Source organism: Carassius carassius, chromosome 14, assembly GCF_963082965.1.
Source record: "Carassius carassius chromosome 14, fCarCar2.1, whole genome shotgun sequence".
Classification (NCBI taxonomy): domain Eukaryota; kingdom Metazoa; phylum Chordata; class Actinopteri; order Cypriniformes; family Cyprinidae; genus Carassius; species Carassius carassius.
Genome location: NC_081768.1, coordinates 1,001,788 through 1,016,883, shown reverse-complemented (window position 1 = coordinate 1,016,883; position 15,096 = coordinate 1,001,788). Strand labels below are relative to the sequence as shown.

The 15,096-nt window shown below is 41.8% G+C and overlaps 1 protein-coding gene across 18 annotated transcripts in view; it reads left to right on the top strand.

Moving 5' to 3' along the window:
• Positions 1 to 325: 325 nt before the first annotated feature.
• Positions 326 to 15,096, top strand: part of LOC132156692 (NACHT, LRR and PYD domains-containing protein 12-like) — a 108,099-nt gene continuing 93,328 nt past the window's right edge. For 14 of the 18 annotated variants that reach the window (XM_059565649.1, XM_059565641.1, XM_059565648.1 and 11 more), the window contains exons 1-4: positions 10,224 to 10,332; positions 10,647 to 10,742; positions 10,928 to 12,736; positions 13,519 to 13,692. In XM_059565649.1, coding sequence (XP_059421632.1) covers positions 10,277 to 10,332; positions 10,647 to 10,742; positions 10,928 to 12,736; positions 13,519 to 13,692 — 2,135 coding nt within the window. In that variant the 5' untranslated portion in view covers positions 10,224 to 10,276. Of the gene's footprint in view, positions 508 to 10,223; positions 10,333 to 10,624; positions 10,743 to 10,927; positions 12,737 to 13,518; positions 13,693 to 15,096 lie in introns of those variants that run through there. The other 4 variants (XM_059565644.1, XM_059565642.1, XM_059565636.1 and 1 more) reach the window with 3 other exon arrangements.

The window sequence follows — 15,096 nt, the reverse complement described above, 5'->3', positions numbered from 1 at the left end:
AAACAAAAAATTAGACAACCAAACAAAATAATACGTAGGCAAATTTACTTGTTTTCTGACAACATGTTTTATTGAATGTTATAAAGAAGTCTATTTATAAATGTTTAAAACAATATACATGAGTCTATGTAAAAAAAATATGCATTCATTTAAATTAATTTGTTGTTTAAAAATAATTTCAAATAAATGAAGTCTTATTTCGTCAAGAGTTTTTGAACAAATCTCTTTCTTTCTTGAATGATTCAGATATCAAATACATTTTAACAGTCACTGGTCGCCACACCCACTGGAATAATGTACATATACAATCTATTTTTGAACCGTGACAATATTCCAAAGGTCAGTTACTCATTTTGATCGCATCTGCTGCAACATCAGAGTCCATATCCGGAATATATCCCAAAACTTTTGTTATTATCTAATGTTTGCTGATCTATATTGTCTTCAAAAATACTGGAAACATTTAAATATCTAGTTTGGTGTCTGCTTTGATGTGTGGAAGCGCAGGTGAGTCAGTGCTGCAGGTAACTTTTGCTTTCATTTTCTCCTGAAGGACGTGTGTTCTCTGATATTTGTTTTTCTATCTTTATTTTTTAGCGAATTAAGCGGTTTTGTTGCTGTTTCGTGTTGTCTGTGGTTGATTTTAACATTTGTGTTCAGATAAGACTAAGATTGTGTGTTTGAGTGAACGCTGAGTGCTGGAGATCTCACTCTTCATCATGAATCACACACAAACACCCCAAGATCAGGATTTCTCTCCAGGATGCAGGTACTTTCAATACATATTAACCCTTGTGTTCTATTCTATTATTAGGACACAAATAATACAAATTTGTGACTTTTTTTTTTTTTTTTTTAAAGGATTATTATTATTATTTTTTTTAATCCACATAAACTGATTGAAAACACAATGCTTGTTTGTCCATTTTAGCTACATATGTTAAAAACATTTGTTGTATTGTGTTAAACACTAATGTCTATTTATAAATATATTAGCCTTCTCTTTCATATTTCATACACAAATTTCTAGGGCTTAATTATTAACATGATCAAAACTTTGAACCTGTTATACAACCTGTTATGCACTTTAAACCTGTTGCACACAATCTACTTTATGAGCTCTGTTTGAGAGGTCATTTTTTAACAAGTAAAGTATTTTTGCTGTGAAATCTTTCATGATGTTTATAATGTAAATGTAGCAATAACTTTTATATTGTTAGTAGTAATTCACAATTAACATGTACTGGGTTTTCTTCATTATGCATTTTTCTTTTTTATGTTAAAAACTAAATCTTGAATATGACAACATGCTTTTGAGAAAGATTTATTTGTTTACATAAACCTGGCAGAATACACAGAAAGTTAATTATTTTACCAAAATAAAAGGGATCATACAAAATGCATGTTATTTTTTTATTTAGAATTTACCTTAAAAAGGTATTTCACATAAAAGACATTTACATATATTCCAAAAGAGAAAATAATAGTTAGTTGAATTTATAAAAATGACCCCATTCAAAAGTTTACATACACTCGATTCTTAATACTGTGTTGTTATGTGAATGATCCACAGCTGTTTTTTTAACCTCTTAGCCTGCACCCCGATGCAGGCATCCTCAACTCCCCTCAACTTGCACGTGTCAATTTTTGCGAATAGATTAAATGAAACGGGACAAATTTAATCTTGACAAACTATATATCATTATAAAGATCTAAGCCTCAAGTATCGACGACAGATAGCTGTTTTTCAGTGGAAAGCTTATAAAGAATGTATTTGCTACATTTGTTTAAGCAGCACACATCAATTTGACATTGATGTTTTTTTTTTTTTTGTAATAGGTGTCCCTTGTTTGTCCTTAACAGTTAAACTGCCTGCTATTCTTTAGGTAAATCCTTCAGGTTTTATGTTTTTGGACCCTTTCCAACAGTGACTGTATGATTTTGAGATCCACCTTTTCACACTGAGGACAACTGAGGAACTCATACACAACTGAAGATTAAACAAAAGATTAAAACACTCTCTGGTTTCCATCCAAAGTTGCGAATTTAACTTATTTGCGAACAAGCACCATTTCCATCCAACAAGTCAAAAAGAACAAAATGTCACTTCCTGATAGACTGGTACTATACAACACTGAGTAGGAGAAGCTACTGAATATAATAATTTTCTTATATAGTTAATTTCTCTACAGTACACCTCAGAACGAGCAGACAAAACAAAATTAATGTGGTTATTGCTTTCAGGGGTGGATGCTGCTGTTTGTGAACACAGTCATTTAGCAGTTCTGGGAAGTGATGTGACATACAGCCAAGTATGGTGAACCATACTCAGAATTGGTGCTCTGCATTTAACCCATCCAAAGTGCACACTCAGCACTCAGCACCTCAGTCGTGGTATTGCCGGCCCGAGACTCAAACCCACAACCTTAGGGTTAGGAGTAAAACTCTCTGACCATTAGGCCATGACTTCCCCAGCAATTATACAGAAATATTTTGATGACATACTTTGCTCGGGCATTTTCAAATGCCATAACAGCATTTTAAACGCTGTAGTATGAGATCGGTCTGCTGGTTAGTCAGAATTTACCATCCCATAGTGCAGTCAAATTACTTTTTTTATGCGCTTGAAGGAATTTTTTCCCAAAATGCATTGCCATCTCCCATTATTGGCATTAACCCTTTTCCACACAAGTCAAAAACCACATCATGGGAACGTAAAAACTTTTTTGCATATTAAGAAATTTTTATTTAAACTTCAGCATTTCCATCACTAGATTCTGATATGATTCTTGGTGGTGGTGATTAGTCCTAAGCATGGGATTTTGGGGAATGGAGTGGGAAATGGAAATACAAAATGCCAGAATCCTGAGAGGAGTGCCCTCTATAGGAGTTCATGGGCACTCCAGCTGATGATCATGACATAGGAGCGGCTTCCAGATGCTCTAAACAATCTAGGAGGGCGGTGGAGTGGAGGCAGAACAGGGGGAGGGACGGAGGGCAAGGTCCGTGTGGAAGTGGAGTGGCTAGGGACCAGAGCAGAGCAGGAAGCCAGGGTGGAGCAGGCGGAACTGGAACCCTTCCTTGGCTTAACGTGGGGGACAGTAGCCCTTCCTGGGCCTAATGTGGGGAATGGGAGCCCTTCCTGGGCCTAACATGGGGAAACAGGAGCCCTTCCTGGGCCTAACACCGTGGGCTTAACACGGGTAATGGGACCGTCATGGGCTTAACACGGGAACAGGGGCCCGCCGTGGGCTTAACTCGGGAGCAGGGGCCCGCCATGAGCTTAACTTGGGAACAGGAGCCTGCCGTGGGCTTAACTCGGGAACAGGAGCCCGCCGGGGCTTAACTCAGGAACAGGAGCCCACCGTGGGCTTAACTCAGGAACAGGAGCCCGCCATGGGGTTAACTCGGGAACAGGAGCCCGCCCGGGTGGAGCAAGGAGCCCCCACACTTGAACAGATGGGATAGAAGCCCACCAGGGCGGAGCAGAGGACCACCACAGCAGAGCAGATGAGACAGAGGCCCACCAGGGTGGAGCAAAGGACCACCACAGCCAAGCAGACAAGACTGAAGCCCACCAGGGCGGAGCAGACGATCACCACAGCCGAGTCGATGGCACAGGAGAGCAAGTTTTGTTAGATGGGACTGTAAAAGATAACATAGACAGATTTATGGTGGCCTCTGTGGCCATGATAAGGCAGGTATAAAGTTCACACATGGCCTCCATATCCATGACAGGGCTGAACGAGATAGACGGTCTCCATGGCCTTGACAGGACAGGCGGGAAGTTCATGGATGGCGTCCGTGGCAGGACAGACAGTGTGTTGGTGGATCCCCTCCGTGGCCATGACAGGATAGGATGAGAGTTCATGGATGGATACTACTGACACTTCCAAAGGTTCTGCAGCAGTTGCTGCCACCTCTGGAGGTTCCACAGCAGTAACGGTCTCCTTGACAGCAACACAACAGGCTGAGACAACATTGCCTGGTGCAACAGACAGGATGTGACAAGGCTCTGGAAGTTCAGATGAGACGTGACAAGGCTCTGGAAGTTCAGCTGAGACGTGACGAGGCTCTGGATGATTTGTTGTAGTACGATGAAGCTCTGGAAGATCTGTTGAGATGTGATGAAGTTCTGGAAGATCGGTAGTGATTTGACTGGGCTCATAAAGATAAACGGTGACTTGACTTGTCTCATGAAGTTTAACTGTGGTTTTACTTGACTCATGGGTGTTAATGGTGACCTGACTTGACTCTGGATGGTCGGCTGTGACTTGACCTGACTCTGGACGGTTAGCACTGACTTGACTGATCCTTGATTCTGAAAGATCGACGGTGACTTGACTTTGTTTGCGAAGATCAACTCTGGTTTTACTTGACTCATGGGTGTTAATGGTGACTTAACCTGACTCTGGACCATGAACGGGGACCTGACCTGACCCTGGATGGTCAACGGGGACCTGACCTGACCCTGGAAGGTCAATGGGGACCTGACCTGACCCTGGACGGTCAACGGGGACCTGACCTGACCTGACCCTGGAAGGTCAACAGGGACTTGATCTGACCCTGGAAGGTCAACGGGGACCTAACCTGACCCTGGAAAGATAGGGACCTGACTTGACTCTAGAAGATCAACTGTGGCTGCCATTTCGTGTTGGAATGCCAGATTGGCGACCATCTTGTGTGGTGGCACTGGGCTGGCAGCCATCTTGTGCAGAGGCACTGGGCTGGCCACCATCTTAGGCAGAGGCGCTGGCCTGGCGGCCTTCTTGTGAAGAGGCGCTGGGCTGGCAGCCTTCTTGGGCAGAGGTGCTGGCCTGGCGGCCTTCTTGTGCAGTGGCGCTGGGCTGGCGGCCATCTTGTGCAGTGGCACTGGGCTGGTGGCCATCTTGTGCAGTGGCGCTGGGCTGACGGCCATCTTGTGCACAGTTTCTGGAATGGAAGATACTGCAGGACTGCGATGTTCCTCATCCACAACACCCACAGTAAATGCAGAGCCACTTAGTTGAAGTGCCAGATCTATATAAACTTCAAGTGTCCAGTGAGGTCCGTGCAATGGCATGATCAAACTGAGGGACTCAGCTGTGAAAGCCCTCCTCTGAAAAAGATCATGAGGATTCCTCGTTCATGTAGGTTACATGAACCAACTCAACAAAGTCTATCACATAGTCCTGGATGGGCCGATCTCCTTGACGTAAACACATAAGCTGGGCTCCTGGATGCATGACTGACCTTGATGTATTCCTTAAGGCTGCTGGATCCTGGTTTGGCGAAGTCTTCTCTACCGATGAGTCAGAGACGTTCGGATCCATATGCAGTACTTTATTTTCAAACAGTGGTCAAACAGGCAGAGATCAGAGAACAGCATCAGGTATGTCAGGGGATATCCAAAATCAGCAACAGAAAAAAGAAGAAGTCAGGGCAGGCAGCAGAGAATCACAGTCGGTATACACAATCCAAGATCAAACACGGAAGGAACAAACACAGGGAAACCACATGTTTCCCGGGAGACAAAATACAGTAAGTTAAATTTAACCTGATCTTCATTAGAGTCAGTAAGTGATTGAACCTTCTGTAATAGTGAGTCTCTCAGTTGTCCTCAGTGTGAAAAGAAGAAGGTCAAAATCATACAGACATTGTTGGAAAGGGTTCAAATACACAAAAATGCTGGAAAAGAATTAGTGGGAGCTGAAGGATTTTTCTGAAGAACAGCAGGTAGTTTAACTGTTCAGGGCAAACAAGGGATTCATGAATAACTATCACTAAACTAAAACACAGCTATGGATCATTCAGCTAACAACACAGTATTAAGAATCAAGGGGATGTAAACTTTTGAGTGGGGTCCTTTTTATAAATTCAGCTATGACTTTCTCTTGTGGACTATATGTACATTTATGTGAAATACCTTATTCAGGTAAGTACTAAATAAAATCTGGAAAAAGTACTAAATAAATAATAACATATATGTTATTATGGTAAAATAATTAACATTTTGCAGATTCTGCAAGGTGTGTGTTAACCTTTACCTTCACCTGTACATATGCCTGAAAAAAAACATATAATTGGAATATGTTTGTTTACTTTATCATGTGATTTGATTTCATCTGATATTTTATAATTTGCTCACACTCTCTGTTATAGTTCAGTTTATCAGAAGAGATCGGATGCAGAGCCCAGCTGTGTGTCTATGAGGAGTGATGCTTCTTTGGATCGTCCACCTGATATAAAGAGTGATGAAGCAAGGTTTAACCTCAAGTATTACAGTACATTGTTTTGTAAAATGTTTTATTATAGTAAGATATTTTAAATTAAACTGTCATCATTATACAGCACTGTAATAAGTAAACATGAGCTGAAGTCTGGCTAGGAAATAGAGCAAATCTAATGACAACGAGTAGATATAGAGTGCAGAGTAGAATTATTCATTTATTTACATTTATTGTGACATCGAGCAGATGCATTCATGGGGAAACAGGAGCCCTTCCTGGGCCTAACACCGTGGGCTTAACAAGGGTAATGGGACCGTCATGGGCCTAACACGGGAACATGGGCCCCCCGTGGGCTTAACTTGGGAGCAGGGGCCCGCCATGAGCTTAACTTGGGAACAGGAGCCTGCCGTGGGCTTAACTCGGGAACAGGAGCCCGCCGTGGGCTTAACTCGGGAGCAGGGGCCCGCCATGAGCTTAACTTGGGAACAGGAGCCTGCCGTGGGCTTAACTTGGGAACAGGAGCCTGCCGTGGGCTTAACTCGGGAACAGGAGCCCGCCGGGGCTTAACTCAGGAACAGGAGCCCACCGTGGGCTTAACTCAGGAACAGGAGCCCGCCATGGGGTTAACTCGGGAACAGGAGCCCGCCAGGGTGGAGCAAGGAGCCCCCACACTTGAGCAGATGGGATAGAAGCCCACCAGGGCGGAGCAGAGGACCACCACAGCCGAGCAGACGAGACTGAAGCCCACCAGGGCGGAGCAGATGATCACCACAGCCGAGTCGATGGCAAGAGAGCAAGTCTGGTTAGATGGGACTGTAAAAGATAACATAGACAGATTTATGGTGGCCTCTGTGGCCATGATAAGGCAGGTATAAAGTTCACACATGGCCTCCATATCCATGACAGGGCTGAACGAGATAGGCGGCCTCCATGGCCTTGACGGGACAGGCGGGAAGTTCATGGATGGCGTCCGTGGCAGGACAGACAGTGTGTTGGTGGATCCCCTCCGTGGCCATGACAGGATAGGATGAGAGTTCATGGATGGATACAGGGCCGGCCCTGACCAATTTGCTGCCCTAGGCAAGATTTTACCTGGCGCCCCATGCATCACAGCCCATTTTACCCTGTCATTGTGTTCATGATTTAGCATATATATATATATATATATATATATATAACACTCATAATAAATCATCATATTAGAATGATTTCTAAAGGATCATGTGATAGACCGGATGTCACATGTGACACTGAAGAATGGAGTAATGATGCTGAAAATTCAGCTTTGCATCACAGAAATAAATGATAATTTAAAGTATAATAAATTGAAAACAAATTATTTTAAATTGTAATAATATATCACAATATTACATTTATTTCTGTATTTTTGATCAAATAAATGCAGGCTTGATGAGCAGAAGAAACTTAACATTAAAAATAGTAATGTTTCCAAACTTTTGGCCTGTACTGTATCCCCCCAAAACTGCACAACTGTAGAGTAAAACATTAATAAAAAAGTGATAATAAAAAATGCGTCTTAAAACTGACATGATTGTACAAAATCACAGTCTGGGGACTCAGAACTCAGAACAACTGCTAACATTAAGTTTAAGGTAAAAATAACTGCCATGAAATTATAGTATCTTACTCCTATGCAATAAATTGTTCATTCACTACATCTCTTTACCTCTGTCTTTATCTCTTCTCTTCTTTTTGGCACTGTATCTATCGCAGACTATGCTCATTTATAAGGTGTCATGTAAATCCGGCCTTCCGTCACAATCAGGAAACTTTCAACGTGTCTAGAACTGGCGCGAGCTGCCAGGCCCGTTTCTACGAGCTGTGCGTTAACAAAAGCAGTGCTGTCTACATTGGATGCGGCGTCGGGCACGCTACACAACAAATTACCAACAACTGATCGCGCGCGCTCTGTTTCTGACGCACTTCAAGCACTCGATGGGCGGGGGAAGATTGAAGAGCCGGACTTTTTTTTTTTTTTTTGCTTTATTTGGTAGTATTTCGAATTAATGGTTTTTAAATAGTAGCCTATTATAAAAAAAAAATATGTAAAAAAAAAAAAAGAAAAAAAAAATTCACTCGTTCACTCATTCTGGCGCCCCTATGGATGAGTGGCGCCCTTAGCATTTGCCTATACCGCCTATGCCGCGGGCCGGCCCTGGATGGATACTACTGACACTTCCAAAGGTTCTGCAGCAGTTGCTGCCACCTCTGGAGGTTCCACAGCAGTAACGGTCTCCTTGACAGCAACACAACAGGCTGAGACAACATTGCCTGGTGCAACAGACAGGATGTGACAAGGCTCTGGAAGTTCAGATGAGACGTGACGAGGCTCTGGAAGTTCAGCTGAGACGTGATGAGGCTCTGGATGATTTGTTGTAGTACGATGAAGCTCTGGAAGATCTGTTGAGACGTGATGAAGTTCTGGAAGATCGGTAGTGATTTGACTGGGCTCTTAAAGATAAACGGTGACTTGACTTGTCTCATGAAGTTTAACTGTGGTTTTACTTGACTCATGGGTGTTAATGATGACCTGACCTGACTCTGGACAGTCGACTGTGACTTGACCTGACTCTGGATGGTTAGCACTGACTTGACTGATCCTTGATTCTGAAAGATCGACGGTGACTTGACTTTGTTCTGGAAGATCAACTCTGGTTTTACTTGACTCATGGGTGTTAATGGTGACCTGACCTGACCCTGGAAGGTCAACGGGGACCTGACCTGACCCTGGAAGGTCAATGGGGACCTGACCTGACCCTGGAAGGTCAACGGGGACCTGACCTGACCCTGGACGGTCAACGGGGACCTGACCTGACCTGACCCTGACATCTTGTGCAGAGGCGCTGGGCTGGTGGCCATCTTGTGCACAGTTTCTGGAATGGAAGATACTGCAGGACTGCGATGTTCCTCATCCACAACACCCACAGTAAATGGAGAGCCACTTAGTTGAAGTGCCAGATCTATATAAACTTCAAGTGTCCAGTGAGGTCCGTGCAATGGCATGATCAAACTGAGGGACTCAGCTGTGAAAGCCCTCCTCTGAAAAAGATCATGAGGATTCCTCGTTCATGTAGGTTACATGAACCAACTCAACAAAGTCTATCACATAGTCCTGGATGGGCCGATCTCCTTGACGTAGACACATAAGCTGGGCTCCTGGATGCATGACTGACCTTGATGTATTCCTTAAGGCTGCTGGATCCTGGTTTGGCGAAGTCTTCTCTACCGATGAGTCAGAGACGTTCGGATCCATATGCAGTACTTTATTTTCAAACAGTGGTCAAACAGGCAGAGATCAGAGAACAGCATCAGGTATGTCAGGGGATATCCAAAATCAGCAACAGAAAAAAGAAGAAGTCATGGCAGGCAGCAGAGAATCACAGTCGGTATACACAATCCAAGATCAAACACGGAAGGAACAAACACAGGGAAACCGCTTGGAAATGCCAGACAGAACTAAGCAAGACTTCACACTTAATGAGAGTCCTAACACAGTTTATATAGGGGAGTGGTAATGGGGAACACCAAAGTTAAATCTAACCTGATCTTCATTAGAGTCAGTAAGTGTTTGAACCTTCTGTAATAGTGAGTCTCTCAGTTGTCCTCAGTGTGAAAAGAAGAAGGTCAAAATCATACAGACATTGGAAAGGGTTCAAATACACAAAAATGCTGGAAAAGAATTAGTGGGAGCTGAAGGATGATTTTTCTGAAGAACAGCAGGTAGTTTAACTGTTCAGGGCAAACAAGGGATTCATGAATAACTATCACTAAACTAAAACAAAAAAAAATCTGGAAAAAGTACTAAATAAATAACAACATATATTTTATTATGGTAAAATAATTAACATTGTGCAGATTCTGCAAGGTGTGTGTTAACCTTTACCTTCACCTGTACATATGCCTGAAAAAAAAAACATATAATTGGAATATGTTTGTTTACTTTATCATGTGATTTGATTTCATCTGATATTTTATAATTTGCTCACACTCTCTGTTATAGTTCAGTTTATCAGAAGAGATCGGATGCAGAGCCCAGCTGTGTGTCTATGAGGAGTGATGCTTCTTTGGATCGTCCACCTGATATAAAGAGTGATGAAGCAAGGTTTAACCTCAAGTATTACAGTACATTGTTTTGTAAAATGTTTTATTATAGTAAGATATTTTAAATTAAACTGTCATCATTATACAGCACTGTAATAAGTAAACATGAGCTGAAGTCTGGCTAGGAAATAGAGCAAATCTAATGACAACGAGTAGATATAGAGTGCAGAGTAGAATTATTCATTTATTTACATTTATTGTGACATCGAGCAGATGCATTTTTTTATAAAATCCCAACTGTCATCAAGGTAATTGGATTTATTTATTTATTTATTTATTTTTAACAATTTCAGAGTGTTTAATTCTTGATTCAAGGTCAATCCTGCAACACAGATCAGTAACAAAACCCTTCTGTAAGAAATATGACCAGTCTGTGAATCAACCACAACACAACACGTATCCTGGTGTGAGGTAAACTGTGGGATTGTTTAATGCAATGCATCATCACACATTACACATCACACATCATTAATAACTGACATATTTCATAAACCCCATGATATGTTCAGTGTCTCATAACGTAGAAAACAAAGATGTTTTGCTCTGTACATTTACCTCTGTAGCTCATGTAAGAATGTGGTATTTGAATTTTCCAGCCATGAAGTCCTCGACACGTTGAGATCAAATCTGAAGCAGAAGTTTGAGCGTCTGTATGAGGGAACAGCGACGCAGAGAAACTCAACACTCCTGAATGAGATCTACACAGAGCTCTACATCACAGAGAGTGAGAGTGGAGAGATCAGTAATGAACATGAGGTGAGACAGATTGAGACACAATCCAGGAGAGAAGCAACAGAGGACACAGCCATCAAATGCAGTGACATCTTTAGACCTTTACCTGGACAAGACAAAGCCATCAGAACTGTGCTGACAAAGGGAGTCGCTGGCATTGGAAAAACAGTCTCTGTGCAGAAGTTCATCCTGGACTGGGCTGAAGGGAAAGAGAATCAGGATGTCCAGCTCATATTTCCACTTCCTTTCAGAGAAATCAATCTGATGAAGGACAGAAGACTCAGTCTTTCAGATCTTCTTCATGTGTTTTTCCCTGAAACTAAAGAAATGGAAATATCCAGTGATGAATATAAAGTGTTGTTCATCTTTGATGGTCTGGATGAGTGTCGTCTGTCTCTAGACTTTAAAAGTGAAGTGAAACTGTGTAAAATATCTGAATCAGCCTCAGTGGACGAGCTGCTGATGAACCTCATTGTGGGGAATCTGCTTCCCTCTGCTCTCATCTGGATCACCTCCAGACCAGCAGCAGCTGATCTCGTCCCCTCTGAGTGTGTCCATCGAGTGACAGAGGTTCGAGGCTTCAATGAGCCACAGAAGGAGGAATACTTCAGGAAGAGAATCAGTGATCAGAGTCTGGCCGACAGGATCATCTCACACCTGAAGTCATCAAGGAGCCTCTACATCATGTGCCACATCCCAGTCTTCTGCTGGATCTCAGCCGCTGTTCTGGAGAAGATGTTGAGTCGAGCAGAGAGTGGAGAGATTCCCAAGACTCTCATTCAAATGTACACACACTTCCTGATCCTTCAGACCAACATCAAACATGAGAAGGACTATGAGAAGAAGGTGAAAGATGAAGACATGATCCTCAAACTGGGGAAAGTGGCTTTTGAGCAGCTTGTGAAAGGAAATCTTATCTTCTATGAGGAAGACCTGAGAGAGTGTGGCATTGATGTGACAGAAGCATCAGTGTACTCAGGATTGTGCACTCAGATCTTCAGAGAGGAGTTGGGCTTGTATCAGGGGAAAGTCTTCTGCTTTGTTCATTTGAGCATTCAGGAACATCTAGCAGCTCTATATGTGCATCTCTCCTGGACAAACCACAACAGAAATGTGATTGACCAGTTCACCAAACAGAGTTTACTGTCTAAAGTGAAGAAACCGTTTCAACTCAGTTCATCAGAACATGTTTCATTATCTGATCTGCATCAGGGAGCTGTGAAAGAGGCTCTACAGAGTAAAAATGGGCATCTGGATCTTTTCCTGCGGTTCCTTCTGGGTTTGTCTGTTAATTCTCATCAGATTCTCCTTCAACGTATAATGAAGCTGAAAAGCAGCAGCTCTGACAGCAATGAGGAAACAGTCGAGTACATCAAGAAGAAGATAAGGACCATTGACTCTCCAGAGAAATCCATCAATCTGTTCCACTGTCTGAATGAACTGGGTGATCGTTCACTAGTGGAGGAAATACAACAGTATCTGAAATCTGGAACAATAAAGGAATCCAAACTCTCTTCATCTCAGTGGTCAGCTTTAGTTTTTGTGTTGTTGACATCAGAAGAGGAACAGAATGAGTTTCGTCTTGATAAATTTGTTAAAGAAAAGAATAATCCTGAAAATATGAAAGTTTTTCAGAAGCTACTGCCTGTGATTAAAGAATCCAGATCAGTCCAGTAAGTATCAATGAGAACAATCTCTTCACTGTTAAAACATGAAGAAAACCAAAGTTAAAAGCTCATAAATCGTCAGCACTGTAGCTACATTTTGATGTTTTCAATACAGATACACTGTAAAATATTTCTTCAGGCATTTAAACAAAGTCAGAAAAATCACATAAATAATTCAGGTTTTCAAATAAAAAATGTTAAAATTAACATGAAATTTAAAATCAAGAGCAACCAAACAAGTGGAGAAGCAGCTCATATATACAGCAGCTCAAATCTCCTCAAATCTGATGAATCAGTTACTGGAGCAAAACAGCAGTTTACTTGAACACACACTTTTGAAGACAACAATTGAAATCTACAAAATGTTATTAATTATAATTGTTTGTTATTTGTATGAATTTTTAAATGTTACAGAAGGGCACCTGGAATGACAAGATCTAGACTCAAACTTATATTAAAACACAAGAACTGTCTGACAGTTCACAGTCCAGCATGTGGATTATTTTAAACATGTTAAACCAGTTAGAAGTTGCATTAAAATAACTTCATTTTTACTTCTCATTACAATACAATTACATACAATTACAATTTTACTCAATTAATAGATCAATGTTTATTTAATCCAGTCTTTACATTTGTTTGTGTCAATTTCCCAATGAAACGTAGAAAATTTGATATTGAATTGGAATTGCAAGTTGTTCATTGCAGCAATTTTATTTTTTTACATTTTTATTTTTTTTTGTTAAATAGTGTTTCACACTATCATGATGATTTTCATCTCTCTACAGGTTGTATAATTGTGGTGTTACAGATGAAGGTTGTGCTTTTGTGGCTTCAGCTTTGAGATCAAACCCCTCACACCTGAGAGAACTAAATCTGTCGTGGAATAAACTAAGAGAATCTAGTATGAAGCTGCTCTCTGCTGTACTGGAGGATCCTCACTGTAAACTGGAGAAACTGTGGTAAGATCATACTGTATATGACTCATACGTTATTTACTGCAGTGTTTCCCAACCGTTTTTCTGCCGTGGAACAGATTTGATAAGTAAAAAAAAAAAGCACACCACTAAGGACCCCCCACCGCTCCAATAATTAAACAATGCATCATCAGAGTTGGTATTTTGGCTTCATATATGATCAGTGTGTGTGTTTTCTTTTTCTTCATTAGAACGAGCAGTTAAACTAATGCAGTAAATTAATTGCTTTACATTTTCATCTATTTACAGGTTATAAAGTTTATTGTGGCTCTATGGACACTCCAGTTTTCATGTTGTTTAAATTTGGCCAAAATTTCATGTTACAAAAGATGAAGCGCTATCCACAGGATATTTAAAAAGTACAAAAGTGTATTGGCTACAACTAGACGGCAAATGTCAAGACTCTTCTTTGCTCTTTAAACACATTAAAACATTCTCCTTTATAGACAGAGTTTCTTGAGTAAAGGAAACACTGTACTTATACAAACATCAATTCTTGATTAAATGATGTTTTATTAACAAGATTCAGGAGAAGCGCGTCAGATACTTAGCCTAATCAACACAGGTGGACCATAATCAAGAAAATCAATCCCATAGTATAAAAATCACTGACTTACCTCTATTCATTGACGGTTTATCAGCATGCTGGTTCGGCTTCGTCTGTCACCTTATCACAGATCCAATTTTCCTACCAATGAAGAGAGCTAAACTGGGGATTTATCAGATCTGCTGCTTTTGCCGGACCCACGATCATTCCTACCCAGCCAAACACGGCCGTTGAGTACCATTAAGCGTCATCGCGACAGCTGCTCTCCTCGCCAAGCCACACGTCGTGGCCAATAGACCATGCAAGCTCCGAGCTCGCCTCGCTCGACACAACGATCGTGCCGCCCAAGACCGAGCTCTCCTCGAGCGCCGGATTGCAGCAGCAGGCATTCAACCAGCCTGGGCCACACCCCAGTTCTCACCGCAGCAAGCCTCTCTCACTTTCCGCCGCGGCTCAGCCTTTCACCACAGCTTTTCCGGCCGAGGCTTAGTTTGAGGCCGCTTCCTCTAGCGGCGCAGACCGCGTGACGTAAACCAATACATTTCCAGGCGAAGACGCTAAAAGCATGTTCGTGGCTAAAGTTTGTTAAATTACGTCATGACGCAGTTCCGTCTTCTTCTTCTTCTACTAGTGTTTTATGCAGGGGGGCAGGGTTTCATATTTTTTTGAAGCACCCCTGGGCGCCGCCATTGGCTAGCAGACCCCCACCTGCTGTTAGCATTCCATTGACTTCCATTCATTTTGGCGTCACTTTGACAGCGAATAACTTTACATCTGAGGCATTTAAAGACTCCATTTGTCCATTCATTATCTCCAAAGAAACACGAAAATGTATAAAAGGC